Raw genomic sequence first — 11,601 nt, 5'->3', positions numbered from 1 at the left:
GACACAGAAGCCCCCCTGAAAACGGATTAACGTTTATAGATTTGCATATTAAGCAAAAGTAACTAAATCTAAACCCTAAATACGGGGATATCAACCTTTAATATTTTACTTAAACTTACTTAAACAAAACAGAACAGTTTTCACTTTACAGTCCATTCACTGGGTAGATATTGCGATACGGGGAAAGCGCATGACGCACCTGGCAACCCAAGCTGGGCCGCTCACGAGGTTCTTCCTTTCTCCGCCAGCACCGTTGCAGTGGGTGAGTGCGTGGCGTGAATGGACTGGTGAAATTTGTCAAAATTCACTCAAGTCAGTTGGTTACGAGTTTCACTAGAACGCTACCAACATGCCGGCGTATTTTCAACGGCCAGAGAATGCTCTGAAACGAGCGAATGGTGAGTACAAATGCAGCTTCTTGTTTCACGTATGTCAGACATCCATGCTAACCAGTTAGCATTAGCTGACTTAGCTTTCTCATGCCTAGTCACTACTACTGCAGCACAGTTAGCCTGGCTGTTAGCATTTTAGCTGGAATGGCGGGGACGACATATCGCTGTACGGCTACGCTAGTACCTAGCTACCCGGCTAGGCCATTTTTGTGGCATTGACCCTTTTAACAGTGTAGTAGTATTTTTGGGATGTATCTTGAGCGGCTCATGAAAGCTCGGTAGTGTTAATGACAGTGCTTGTTAGCCTCTGACAGATTGTTAGTGCGTCTGTTATTTTAGCATGTAATCGATGCTAATGTCAGGTTCACCCAGCAGTACGGGCCTAACAATGTCAGGCAGGTTTAGCTACGGTAAATTAAGGTGCGACATGTTGATATTCGACGGTTTATGTATGCGGTCATCACTGATCGGTCAAGGAGTTAGACTATTTTTCGTTATGTTGATGCAGAGTTTCTTGAGGTTGGCAAGAAGCAGCCAGCCTTGGATGTTTTGTACGATGTTATCAAGAGCAAGAAACATCGAACATGGCAGAAGATCCACGAGCCCATCATGCTCAAATACCTGGAGCTTTGCGTGGATCTCCGCAAGAGTCACCTGGCCAAGGAGGGTCTCTACCAGTACAAAAACATCTGCCAGCAGGTGCGTGAGGAGATGTCTTCGATGTCTGCACAGATCAGGTTTTTGTTGGCTCTACAGTCTTTTAGAGTACACGTGTAATGTTTGTCTTTGCTTTCAGGTGAATATCAAATCTCTGGAGGATGTGGTTAGGGCTTACCTTAAGCTGGCTGAGGAAAAGACTGAGACAGCCAAGGAGGAGTCCCAGCAAATGGTCTTGGACATTGAGGATTTGGACAACATCCAGACTCCTGAAAGGTGAATATTCTCAAATGTTGAATGCCATAATGACGTTACTTTTCAGCATTTTGTAATACATAAGAGGTTTGTTGTTAGGTTCCCTTTAATGTGTTACTGAATTTAGATGAGAGCGGAAGCTCAAATATAGGGATATAATAGTGCATTTGTCTTAAATATAATAAAAATAATACAATAAATTATAATACCCCGATAGACAGGTGTACAGCAATGGGTATGCTATTTTGTATGAAGTGGGTAAGATAAGTGTATGTTATGATGCAGTATACTGAGCTGAGGGGGACAGGGGAATTAGCATATGCTTGAAAGATTTAAGGTGCATTACTGACATGAAACTTGTTGGGATTTTAGTGTGCTTCTGAGTGCTGTGAGTGGTGAGGACACTCAGGATCGTACCGATCGCCTGCTGCTTACTCCCTGGGTTAAGTTCTTGTGGGAGTCTTACCGCCAGTGCCTGGACCTGCTGCGAAACAACTCCAAGGTGGAGCGCCTGTACCATGACATTGCCCAGCAAGGTGGTGACTCACTCTGAACACCTTATTGAAGTATATTTTGTATTCATTTAACCCTTATTGCCTGAACTGAGTGTGATACTTTTAAAGCTGCATAAAAGCAGCTGTTGACAAAATATTTTAGATTTGTTCTGTTTTAATGAAGGGAGGTGTTACTGAGTGATAATACATATGCAGAATATGGCATTGGCACCATTTTTACAATGGTAAACAGTGTTGTTTTCAGTCAGCAACAAGAGAATTAATGTTTTAATAGATCCCATTATAACATATACATTTAACGTTTCAGTTTAAATATTGCTTTTATATTTGTTACGATTGTCCTCTTAATAGCAAGTACAGGGAAACAGAAAACAATTCAGTACGATCAAAAATTCAGATGTAAATTACACGTTGCATGCTAATTACTATAAATAATATTTGGTCATTTTTCTGCAGCATTCAAGTTTTGCCTTCAGTATACCCGCAAAGCCGAGTTTCGCAAGCTCTGTGACAACCTGCGTATGCATCTGGGTCAGATTCAGCGACATCACAACCAGAGCACTGCCATCAATCTGAACAACCCAGAAAGCCAGTCTATGCACCTAGAGACACGTTTGGTGCAGTTGGACAGCGCCATAAGCATGGAGCTCTGGCAGGTCTGTCCACCTAAATCTGAATCTCTCAAAGGACCAGATGTGCTCATTATTAATTAATATGTATAAAAATGTGTAAATATATCAGAAATTATGTAGAAAGTAGTTGATTGTTATTTATAATAAATATTGCATGACTAGTGGAAAAAATGAACACTAGTCTTTTAATTTCCTTCAGTTTAATTCAACATTACACACATGGTCAAAGTGAAGACAATATTGTTACTGATGTATATATTGCTACCGCTTTTCCAGGAAGCATTCAAGGCTGTTGAGGACATCCATGGGCTGTTTGCTCTTTCCAAGAAGCCTCCCAAACCCCAGCTGATGGCCAACTACTACAACAAGGTGTCCACTGTGTTCTGGAAATCTGGAAATGCTCTCTTCCATGCCTGCACCCTCCACCGACTCTATCACCTCTCAAGAGAGATGCGTAAGAATCTGACCCAAGATGAGATGCAGAGGTATGTCTGTTAAGTGCAAGTGTTACTTGAGTACACACAGTGACCAAATGGTAATAATAATTTTTACTTTTAAATCTTTCAGGATGTCCACCAGAGTCCTCCTGGCCACACTGTCTATTCCCATCACTCCTGAGCGCACTGACATTGCTCGTCTGCTGGACATGGATGGCATCATTGTGGAAAAACACCGCAGGCTTGCCACCCTGCTGGGCCTGCAGTCTCCACCGACCCGACAGAGTCTCATTAATGACATGGTACATTTTGTGCATGAGAAAGAAGCTTGATTAAGTGTGTTGGGTTTTGGTCGGTGCCCCTGAATACAAAGTCCAAAGATTGTTGTTTTTTCCTTTAGGAAAAGTTAGTTAAGACTTGGGGTTTTCACCTCGCTCCTCTGTTAACTGTTAATAAATTAAATTAAGGTAATAAATATTTGCTTTATTATGTTTGGCAATTTATATTTTAATGTTTGCATTCTAGGTGAGATTTAACTTGCTGCAGTATGTTGTCCCTGAAGTAAAAGAACTTTACAACTGGCTTGAAGTAGACTTTCATCCTCTGAAGCTGAGTGGAAGAGTGACCAAGGTAAATGCTTTGGTGGCAACCAGCTTGATAATAAGGAAAACATCTGTCCATCCATTTTTGTAGTTTTTTATTATGCAGCTTATATTCATTATCTAATTGAGTATATTTATCATAGCTATTCATTTGTTATTGCAGTGTATAATGACAACCCTTACTCTCATACTAGGTGTTGAACTGGGTGAGAGACCAGGCTGAGAAGGAGGCTGATCTGCAGCAGTATGTCCCTCATTTGCAGAGTAATACCATCCTTAGGCTCCTGCAACAGGTAATTATGTTCAGTCTTCCTCATTCCTCTGGAATACACACCTAAGTCACATCTACACTATTATGGTAAAAATCGCTCTAATTTTTCTGTGGCCATTATTTTATTTAGGTTGCACAGATCTATCAAAGTATTGAGTTCACACGTCTGGCCTCCCTGGTTCCATTTGTGGATGCCTTCCAGCTAGAACGCTCCATTGTGGATGCTGCCCGGCACTGTGATCTACAGGTAATGTTAATATCGGAAGGGAATTTGCTTTTTCAATGCATTAAACTATTGCAAAAGCAAAAGTGTGATCGCATTTGTGAGGATTTTAACACTTAAAGTGTGCTTATCATATTGTTTGACATAACATCTTACATCTGAAGTTTTCTTTTTCCCTTTAGGTCCGTATAGATCACACTTCTCGAACTCTGAGCTTTGGCTCTGACCTGAACTACTCAACCAAAGAGGATGCCCCAGTTGGTCCTTTCCTGCAGAACATGCCCTCAGAGCAGATAAGGAACCAGCTGACTGCCATGTCTGCTTCTTTAGCCAAAGCTATCCAGGTTATCAAGCCTGCTTCCATTTTGGTAAGTTCACTGTACTATAGACACAGACCGAGCCACCTGATCAACAGTAATCGATGCTGCATTCGATTTGTTCTCGTAAGTAGTTTTTTGAGTTTCCGACTCCCAAAGCCAGAAGTGACACATAGAACCCCCCAAAGTCTGAATTTGCTTGAAACCGATGTTGATGTTGTTATAACAGCAGAGCCTGAATAACGTTACGAACAAAGCAAATAGAACGCATGCAAATCGGTTTTTGACTCCGAATCTGGAGTTTCCGCTACGAGCACTAATCGAATGCAGGGCAAGATTAGCTTTGTACATACACTCAGCATAATAGTGATAGACACATACATGTATCTTCGTGTGGTGTCCAACTTCAGTTCATGGTCTGTCTTGTTGTAGTACATTCTACTTTATTATTCAATTCTAAATTGCATTGTACTGTTTTTGTCCCCTTTCAGCAAGAGCGTGAGGAGCAGAACCAGCAGGCCATTGCAGCTTATCTCAAAAATGCCCGCAAAGATCATCAGCGCATCCTGGCTCGCAGACAGACCATTGAAGAACGCAAGGAACGCCTGGAGAGCCTGAACATTCAGCGTGAGAAGGAGGAGCTGGAGCAGCGGGAAGCTGAGATGCAGAAGGTTCGCAAGGCTGAGGAGGAGCGTCTGCGCCAGGAGGCCAAAGAGAGGGAGAAGGAGCGCATCATGCAGGAGCATGAGCAGATCAAGAAGAAGACTGTCCGTGAACGGCTGGAGCAGATCAAGAAGACTGAACTTGGTGCCAAGGCCTTCAAGGATATTGATATTGAGGTAACCAAACTCATTCATTGGGTTGAACTCCATATTGCAGAAACCAGTCATTGTAATATCAAGTTCAAAGATGAGAATAACAAATCTGTTATTACAGGACCTTGAGGAGCTCGATCCTGACTTCATCATGGCCAAACAAGTGGAACAGCTGGAGAAGGAGAAGAAGGAACTTCAAGAGCGTCTGAAGAACCAGGAGAAGAAGGTAATGGAGTGATGTGCTTGCTCCTGGAGGTTTTGATGGGTCTCTCTAAAAATCATATTAAAGAGTTTTTTCTAGACCTGCTCTAATTGGAAAGTGTCATGTTGTCGTGATTTGGTGTTATATAAATACATTGAAAATAATTAAATGAATACATCGGTGAAATAGATGGACACCTGGATGTTAAATGGACACTTTTGTTTTTCTCCGCTAGATTGACTACTTTGAGAGAGCAAAACGTCTTGAAGAAATTCCTCTCATCAAGAAGGCTTATGAGGAGCAGCGTATCAAGGACATGGAACTATGGGAGCTCCAGGAGGAGGAGAGGGTATGTTTATAAAAAAAAAAAAAAAAACGCAACTGAAAAATGACATAAATCAAATAAATTAAATACACCTAGGTGAGTGTCTACGTTGTAATCATTTTGCTTTCTTTCTTGTAGATCAGTAACATGAAAATTGAACGGGAGAAGGCTCTGGAGCACAAGAAGCGCATGTCCAGGATGATGGAGGACAAAGAAAACTTCCTGTCCAAAATAACTGCTGCCCGTAGCTTCATTTATGAGGTACGTCCATTGAGTCCTTAATTAACTGAAGCAGAGTGCAGAAACAGTAGTCACTCCCTTTTTTTATGCCACTGGGCACAAGGGGACTGCAGAGCATCAGTATTTCCCTTCCACTGTCAGTTTGTTGTGTGGCTTTACTTCCTCTTTTCAGTAAAGCATCTACAGTAAGGTGTATTGGACTGTGGGACTACAACCACCATGTACTCACTCCACTTCCTGGTGGTTGTTGGAGCACACAGCAGCACCTCACAATTAGAATTTAAATGCAGATGAACCTATCTCTACCGCAGCATTGATGCCTCACAAAAGTATTATAACAATTGCATAACTGAAGCAGTGGTTTCATATTCGCCATTCTGTCTTTAAAGGAAAAACTGAAAGCCTTCCAGGAGCGTTTGGTAGAGGAGAGGAAGAAACGTCTGGAAGAAAGGAAGAAGCAGCGCAAAGAGGACAGGCGTAACGCTTACTACCGTCAGAAAGAGGAGGAGGCACAGCGTATCCACGAGGAGCAGCTCAAGAAAGGTAATTTATTTCTGTTTGCACATGTGCACCAGGACACAGAGAATGAGCCAACCATCGTGATCCCACCAGGATAGAGAAAATCATTGTATAAATTCTGGTAGTGGTGGTTAAAGTGATTCTTTTGATGAACTTTTCATTTTACTGGGTGACCTTTGCATGCTAAGTGAAATTGGACATGACCGTTTCAGCAAGGAAAATGTTTTCCACTTTCATCTTTGGTACTCTTCTGATTATGGCAGCCTCTCAAAATATGTCACGACACACCTTTGTTAATAGAGTAAAACACAGAGCTCTTATTCTGTTATAGTTTATGTAGCTTGTACTTGTCTCATGTTATTTCCGGCTTTTGTTACAGAGCGTGAGGAGCGTGAACGCCTCGAACAAGAGCAGCGGGAAGAGGAGGAGAGAGAGTACCAGGAGCGTCTGCGTAAGCTTGAGGAGCAGGAACGGAAACAACGTGCTCGTCAGCAGGAGATCGAGGAGCGAGAACGCCGTCGCGAGGAGGAGAGACGAGGTCCTCCAGAGGAGAAAGCCAAGGTATTACTGAGTTTCACAAGCTTCCTGCAAATGCAGAGGGGGAATCACCCCGAATTAACTGATCCAAGATCTTATCACGACTATGTAACCCATCATAACTGTGATACCATGGTCCCAAGAAAAATAAATTAGGAAATTTTTGAAAACCATATACTTTTTATTTGACTACATATTGAAATGCTTTTAATCATTCAAATGTAAAATGGCCATAAACCAGCAAAAGGTTGCTAGTTCAGATGTTTAGAGTAAAGGAAATATTGTCATTGTGCCTGTCTATCAGTAACATATTGCAAGGAAATTTCTGAAATATTGTGATATGTTTTATTTGTATCGTCTGTAAGATACAAGTGTGATTGAAATATATTGTTTTATTGTATTATATCGTATATCGCATTAGTTCAAGGACTAATCCACTACAGGCTTAATCATTTTACATATTTATGGTCACTAATAATCTCGTACAGTACCTTGTCATTAGGGACAAATTAAGTCTACAGACGTTTGAGTGTCCCAGAAATAATGTGTCTTGATCAACATGTTTTGATTATACAGGACTGGGCCGACAAGGAGGAAGGAGGATGGAGGAGGCGCACAGAGGGAGGAGATTCAGAATGGCGTCGTCCTGCACCTGACAGGTATGTGTTGATACCTTAACTCAATCCTGTTTTCCTACTGTTAACACCATTAAACCCTGAGGGCTACTTTAACAATACTTGTGCTCTCCAGGGATTGGAGACAGGAAGGGCGTGAGGATGACAAAGAGGAGAGAGAGGTGCCCTTCAGGCGAGGAGAAGGTCCTCGCAGGGGTGGAGATGACAGAGGACCACGTCGGGGCTTTGATGATGAACGAGGGCCACGTCGTGGAGGTGATGATGATCGTCCTCCACGCAGAGGGATGGACGATGACCGTGGTCCTCGCAGAGGCTTTGATGACGACCGTGGCCCAAGGAGGGGTGGAGATGATGACCGTGGTCCTAGGCGTGGTTTTGATGATGACCGTGGTCCAAGACGTGGCTTTGATGATGACCGTGGTCCCCGTAGAGGCATGGATGACCTAAGGGGTCCCAGGCGTGGAGCTGATGATGACTGGGGCTCCAGAAGAGGAGGAGATGACGACAGAGGTGGAAGGAGAGGCATGGATGATGGCCCACGACGTGGTGGTGATGATGCCAAACCCTGGAAGCCCCTGGGCAGACCTGGTAAACCTGTTGCCACTCAGCTGCTAATTAGCGATGATGTGTTGTAATGTACCTGAGGAATGTTTAAGTAGTCAGACTGCTTAGCAGCTCTGTTAAAATCTAATGTCTAGAGGGATGATGAGCAAATGCTTCTGTTGCAGGTGGTTGGCGTGAGCGGGAGAAGGCCCGAGAGGAGAGCTGGGGCCCTCCCCGTGATGACACACGGGATGAGGGAGATGATGCTGAAGGAGTGGAAAGACCCAGTGACCGCTTCAGAGACCGTCGTCCACAAAGGTGTGTTTTTAAATAAATGCAGAAGATATCATAATTTCTTTTCAGGGTTGTCACAGTTATGTTAATGAGTGTCACTGTGTATTCACAGAGAGGAGACTAACTGGAGGAGAGCACCCACAGATGAAGGAAGCTCCTGGAGAGAGACTCGACGAGAGGACCCCGATCGCGATGATCGTCGTGACCGAGACGATCGCCGTGGTGACCGTCGCGATAGAGACCGCCGCGATGACCGTGAACAGAGAGGCCCACCCAGGAGTCATGAAGAAGGTAAGAAGAGCGTGATTTAGGAAAACTTAACTGTTGCGTACATATTAGGGGTGCGTCACAGTTTTCCCTTAAAGACAGGATAGAATTAAAAGCTGTATAAACTACTCAGCTTATGGCGGAACAGAACCTTCAGTAGCATTCAGGCTTTAGGTTCTGTTCAGGCTCTGTTTGAGTTACTTTCAGATCAATGACTGCATGATGAAAACATTGTAGCAGTCATCAGTCACACTCTCAAATTGTTAAATAGCCTGACAGGCTCCAAATAAAGTTGTCAAGATACAAAATAGAACAAATGTGGAGGTGTTGTATTCAGCCAGCAGAGGGCGCTATTTACCTTTTTAAATTACTGCTAAATCTTAGAAGGCTTCTTCCTGGGTTGGACAAATATGTACACTTCGTAAGTTTTGTGAGTTATATTTGTAAAATCAGTATGTTCCTGCTTGAATATGTCCTCATGAGCATCTTTTGTTTCCTGATCAGGTTCTTGGCGTCGTGGAGGCGATGATAAGAGGGAGGAGCGGGACAGGGAACGACCCAGAGAGAGAGACAGGGAGCGTGAGCGTGAACCTGACGGAGAGAGAAGTTGGCGTACTGAGAAAGAAAACCCTCGTCGCACCAAGAACGAGACAGATGATGATGGTTGGACCACTGTCCGCCGCTGAGCAACAACCTCTATATCTAATTGGCTCAGTTGATGATTAATTGGTTTTGAATTAAGAAAAAAAAATTCTTCAGTATCCCATCAGCTGGTTAGCCACATAGGTGAATCAGTGGCTGCAAGCTCCTGATACTTGTGTGTGTTATTCCCTTGAATTAAATATTTGTAGACAGTAGTGTTTCCGGGGATTTTTTTTTCTCTTTCTCTTTATCTTGATTTCCTGCAGTTTTGACCCAGAGGCTTCTCACCGCCCACAACACCATGAATCGATGAACTCGTGTGCACTTAGGACTCACGCAGACCATCAGTGTAAACAAGACTGCCCTCTGTGGTTGGGAGTATTGTTACCTTCCATGATGAAGTGAAGCTGACCAAACAGAAAACCAACTTTCAATGCAAACTCAGTGTATCACCAACTGCCTATTTTAAATTAACCTTTCGATAATTCTTATATTGAAAATGACTAGAAATTTGTCATCTGCTTAAACGATCTCTGCTTTTCATCTAATGTTCAGACACTTCTTAACCTGGTAAAGAATTCATGGAATTTAGATTTTGATGTGCATGCTTAGAGTATTGAATTGGTCTTGCTCGATATCCAGTATGTGGTTCTATCTTCCTGCAGTCACTGATATCAAACCAGGTTGGATGTGTACAGATAAAGCCTTTATTAATAAAGATGTTTGCTCACCACCTGTTTGGGCATTTTTCTCTCCCTATCACATATGTATATCACCATTAAAGTAGCACACTTAATTGAAGCATGGTGCATAAAAAAAATGTCTTTTAGGACTGCTGTTTTCTGACCTGGGGGACTGAGTCCTCTTTTGTGTGTGTGTGGGTTGCTATGAATGGTACCTTGAGTGTGGAGTTGCAGTTATGTGTTTTAAGGGTCACACTGGGTCATTTGACTCGCTACATCGGAATAGCTGTAGCAGTGTCTGCTAGTCCACGCCGTAAGAACTGAATGGTTTTCGTCCTCCTCTGACAAGCCGTGTTTTGGAAATAAATGTTGATTAGAGAACTGTTTAGGTGGCCTGTGTTTGCTGAAGGTGCTTAGAGCTCTGCCATGTTCTCCTCCTGCCCTAACTTCTACACAGGAAAACTAAACCATTCCTCATTTTGTTGGGGACGTGCGGGGTCTTCTCTTCTCCCAAGGTACTCTAAGGCGCCTCAAACCCCAGTCATTATACCAACCTGATTGCAGTGCCGCCATGTGACCGCTGGAGGTCGGTAAAGCATCGCGGAGAGGACCGACGTGCTTCACTGTGTGAGAGCGGCGAGGTTTTGCTCGGTGTAAAGCTCAGGAAAATATAAACATGCGGGCGGTCAGTTAACAGAGCGGTAACATGCTGTTAGACTTGTTACAAAAAAGAAACACAACTGTGCTGAACTTTTTTTTTTTTTTAAAAAAAAACGTCTCTTAAAAATGGCTTTGAATTCGTCTCGACGTACATTTACGACGTATTGCAGCAACAACAATAATAATAATGATGACAATACTTCTACTACTGCTGCTATTACTATCACTACCAACAATAATGATAATAACAATAATAGTAATAATAATAACAATAATAATAATTATGCTTAGACACTGCCTGATCTTTATTTGGTGATATTACAAAATAAGAGCCTCAGCCATCACGAACTGACTAAGCGACTTCAAATAAAACATCTAAAACCTCCAACTCCCAATGATTCCTCACAGCTGATAATAACGATGTAACCTGGGGTCAGACATTTAGAACATTTCAGATCAGGCGTGTTGTGTGCTGTAGAGCTGCTGGTGCTCTGACAGCTTCAAGAACCCATTTTAATCTCTAGTTTGTATTTTACTCCACAGACTCTTAACCCACCCGCACAAACAAAACCTCGAGCAGACCTCATAGTCCTCGTATGGACAAGTAGATTGCCAGTTAGCGATGATAATAATAATAATGACAATAATAATAATACGGTTAAATAAATATTTCACCATTCGGGTTTATATGTATTTCTTTAAAAGGCAATTTCAATTTTACAACACCTGAAGTCATCTGAATATTTCCATCAAAACTGAAACAAAAATATGCAAAAAAAGAAAAAAAAAAGAAAAGAAAAAGAAAATGTATAGCAATACATTTTAAACACTGAAGCATTGTTCCGTTTCAGGGCTGCATATTTTCATTGTCAGAGCCTCATGAGTGTATTAGTGTGTATCATTTGTTTATGAAGGCCCTCGGTGCGCGGCCAGCTTTG

At 42.5% G+C, this 11,601-nt stretch overlaps 1 protein-coding gene across 1 annotated transcript; it reads left to right on the top strand.

The window, feature by feature from the left end:
• The first annotated feature begins 197 nt into the window (after positions 1 to 197).
• Positions 198 to 10,053, top strand: eif3s10 (eukaryotic translation initiation factor 3, subunit 10 (theta)). The gene is made up of 22 exons (XM_046402136.1): positions 198 to 398; positions 901 to 1,091; positions 1,189 to 1,325; positions 1,677 to 1,840; positions 2,276 to 2,475; positions 2,728 to 2,936; positions 3,019 to 3,190; positions 3,414 to 3,518; positions 3,685 to 3,783; positions 3,892 to 4,008; positions 4,167 to 4,352; positions 4,793 to 5,140; positions 5,238 to 5,342; positions 5,554 to 5,667; positions 5,782 to 5,904; positions 6,273 to 6,426; positions 6,782 to 6,963; positions 7,516 to 7,598; positions 7,690 to 8,162; positions 8,303 to 8,435; positions 8,524 to 8,702; positions 9,183 to 10,053. The coding sequence occupies exons 1-22, from the start codon at positions 350 to 352 to the stop codon at positions 9,362 to 9,364; spliced, it is 3,705 nt and encodes a 1,234-aa protein (XP_046258092.1). The 5' UTR covers positions 198 to 349; the 3' UTR covers positions 9,365 to 10,053.
• Positions 10,054 to 11,601: the final 1,548 nt, after the last annotated feature.

Source organism: Scatophagus argus, chromosome 10, assembly GCF_020382885.2.
Source record: "Scatophagus argus isolate fScaArg1 chromosome 10, fScaArg1.pri, whole genome shotgun sequence".
Lineage (NCBI taxonomy): Eukaryota > Metazoa > Chordata > Actinopteri > Scatophagidae > Scatophagus > Scatophagus argus.
Note: the sequence above shows the minus strand (reverse complement) of the source record. Positions and strands in the feature narration are given on the sequence as shown.

Excerpts from the sequence above, each read along its gene's own strand:
- eif3s10 (XM_046402136.1), top strand. The coding sequence starts at position 350 with ATGCCGGCGTATTTTCAACGGCCAGAGAATGCTCTGAAACGAGCGAAT. Across the intron at positions 1,092-1,188 it reads ACAAAAACATCTGCCAGCAG|GTGAATATCAAATCTCTGGA; the intron begins GTGCGTGAGGAG and ends CTTTGCTTTCAG. Across the intron at positions 1,841-2,275 it reads CCATGACATTGCCCAGCAAG|CATTCAAGTTTTGCCTTCAG; the intron begins GTGGTGACTCAC and ends ATTTTTCTGCAG.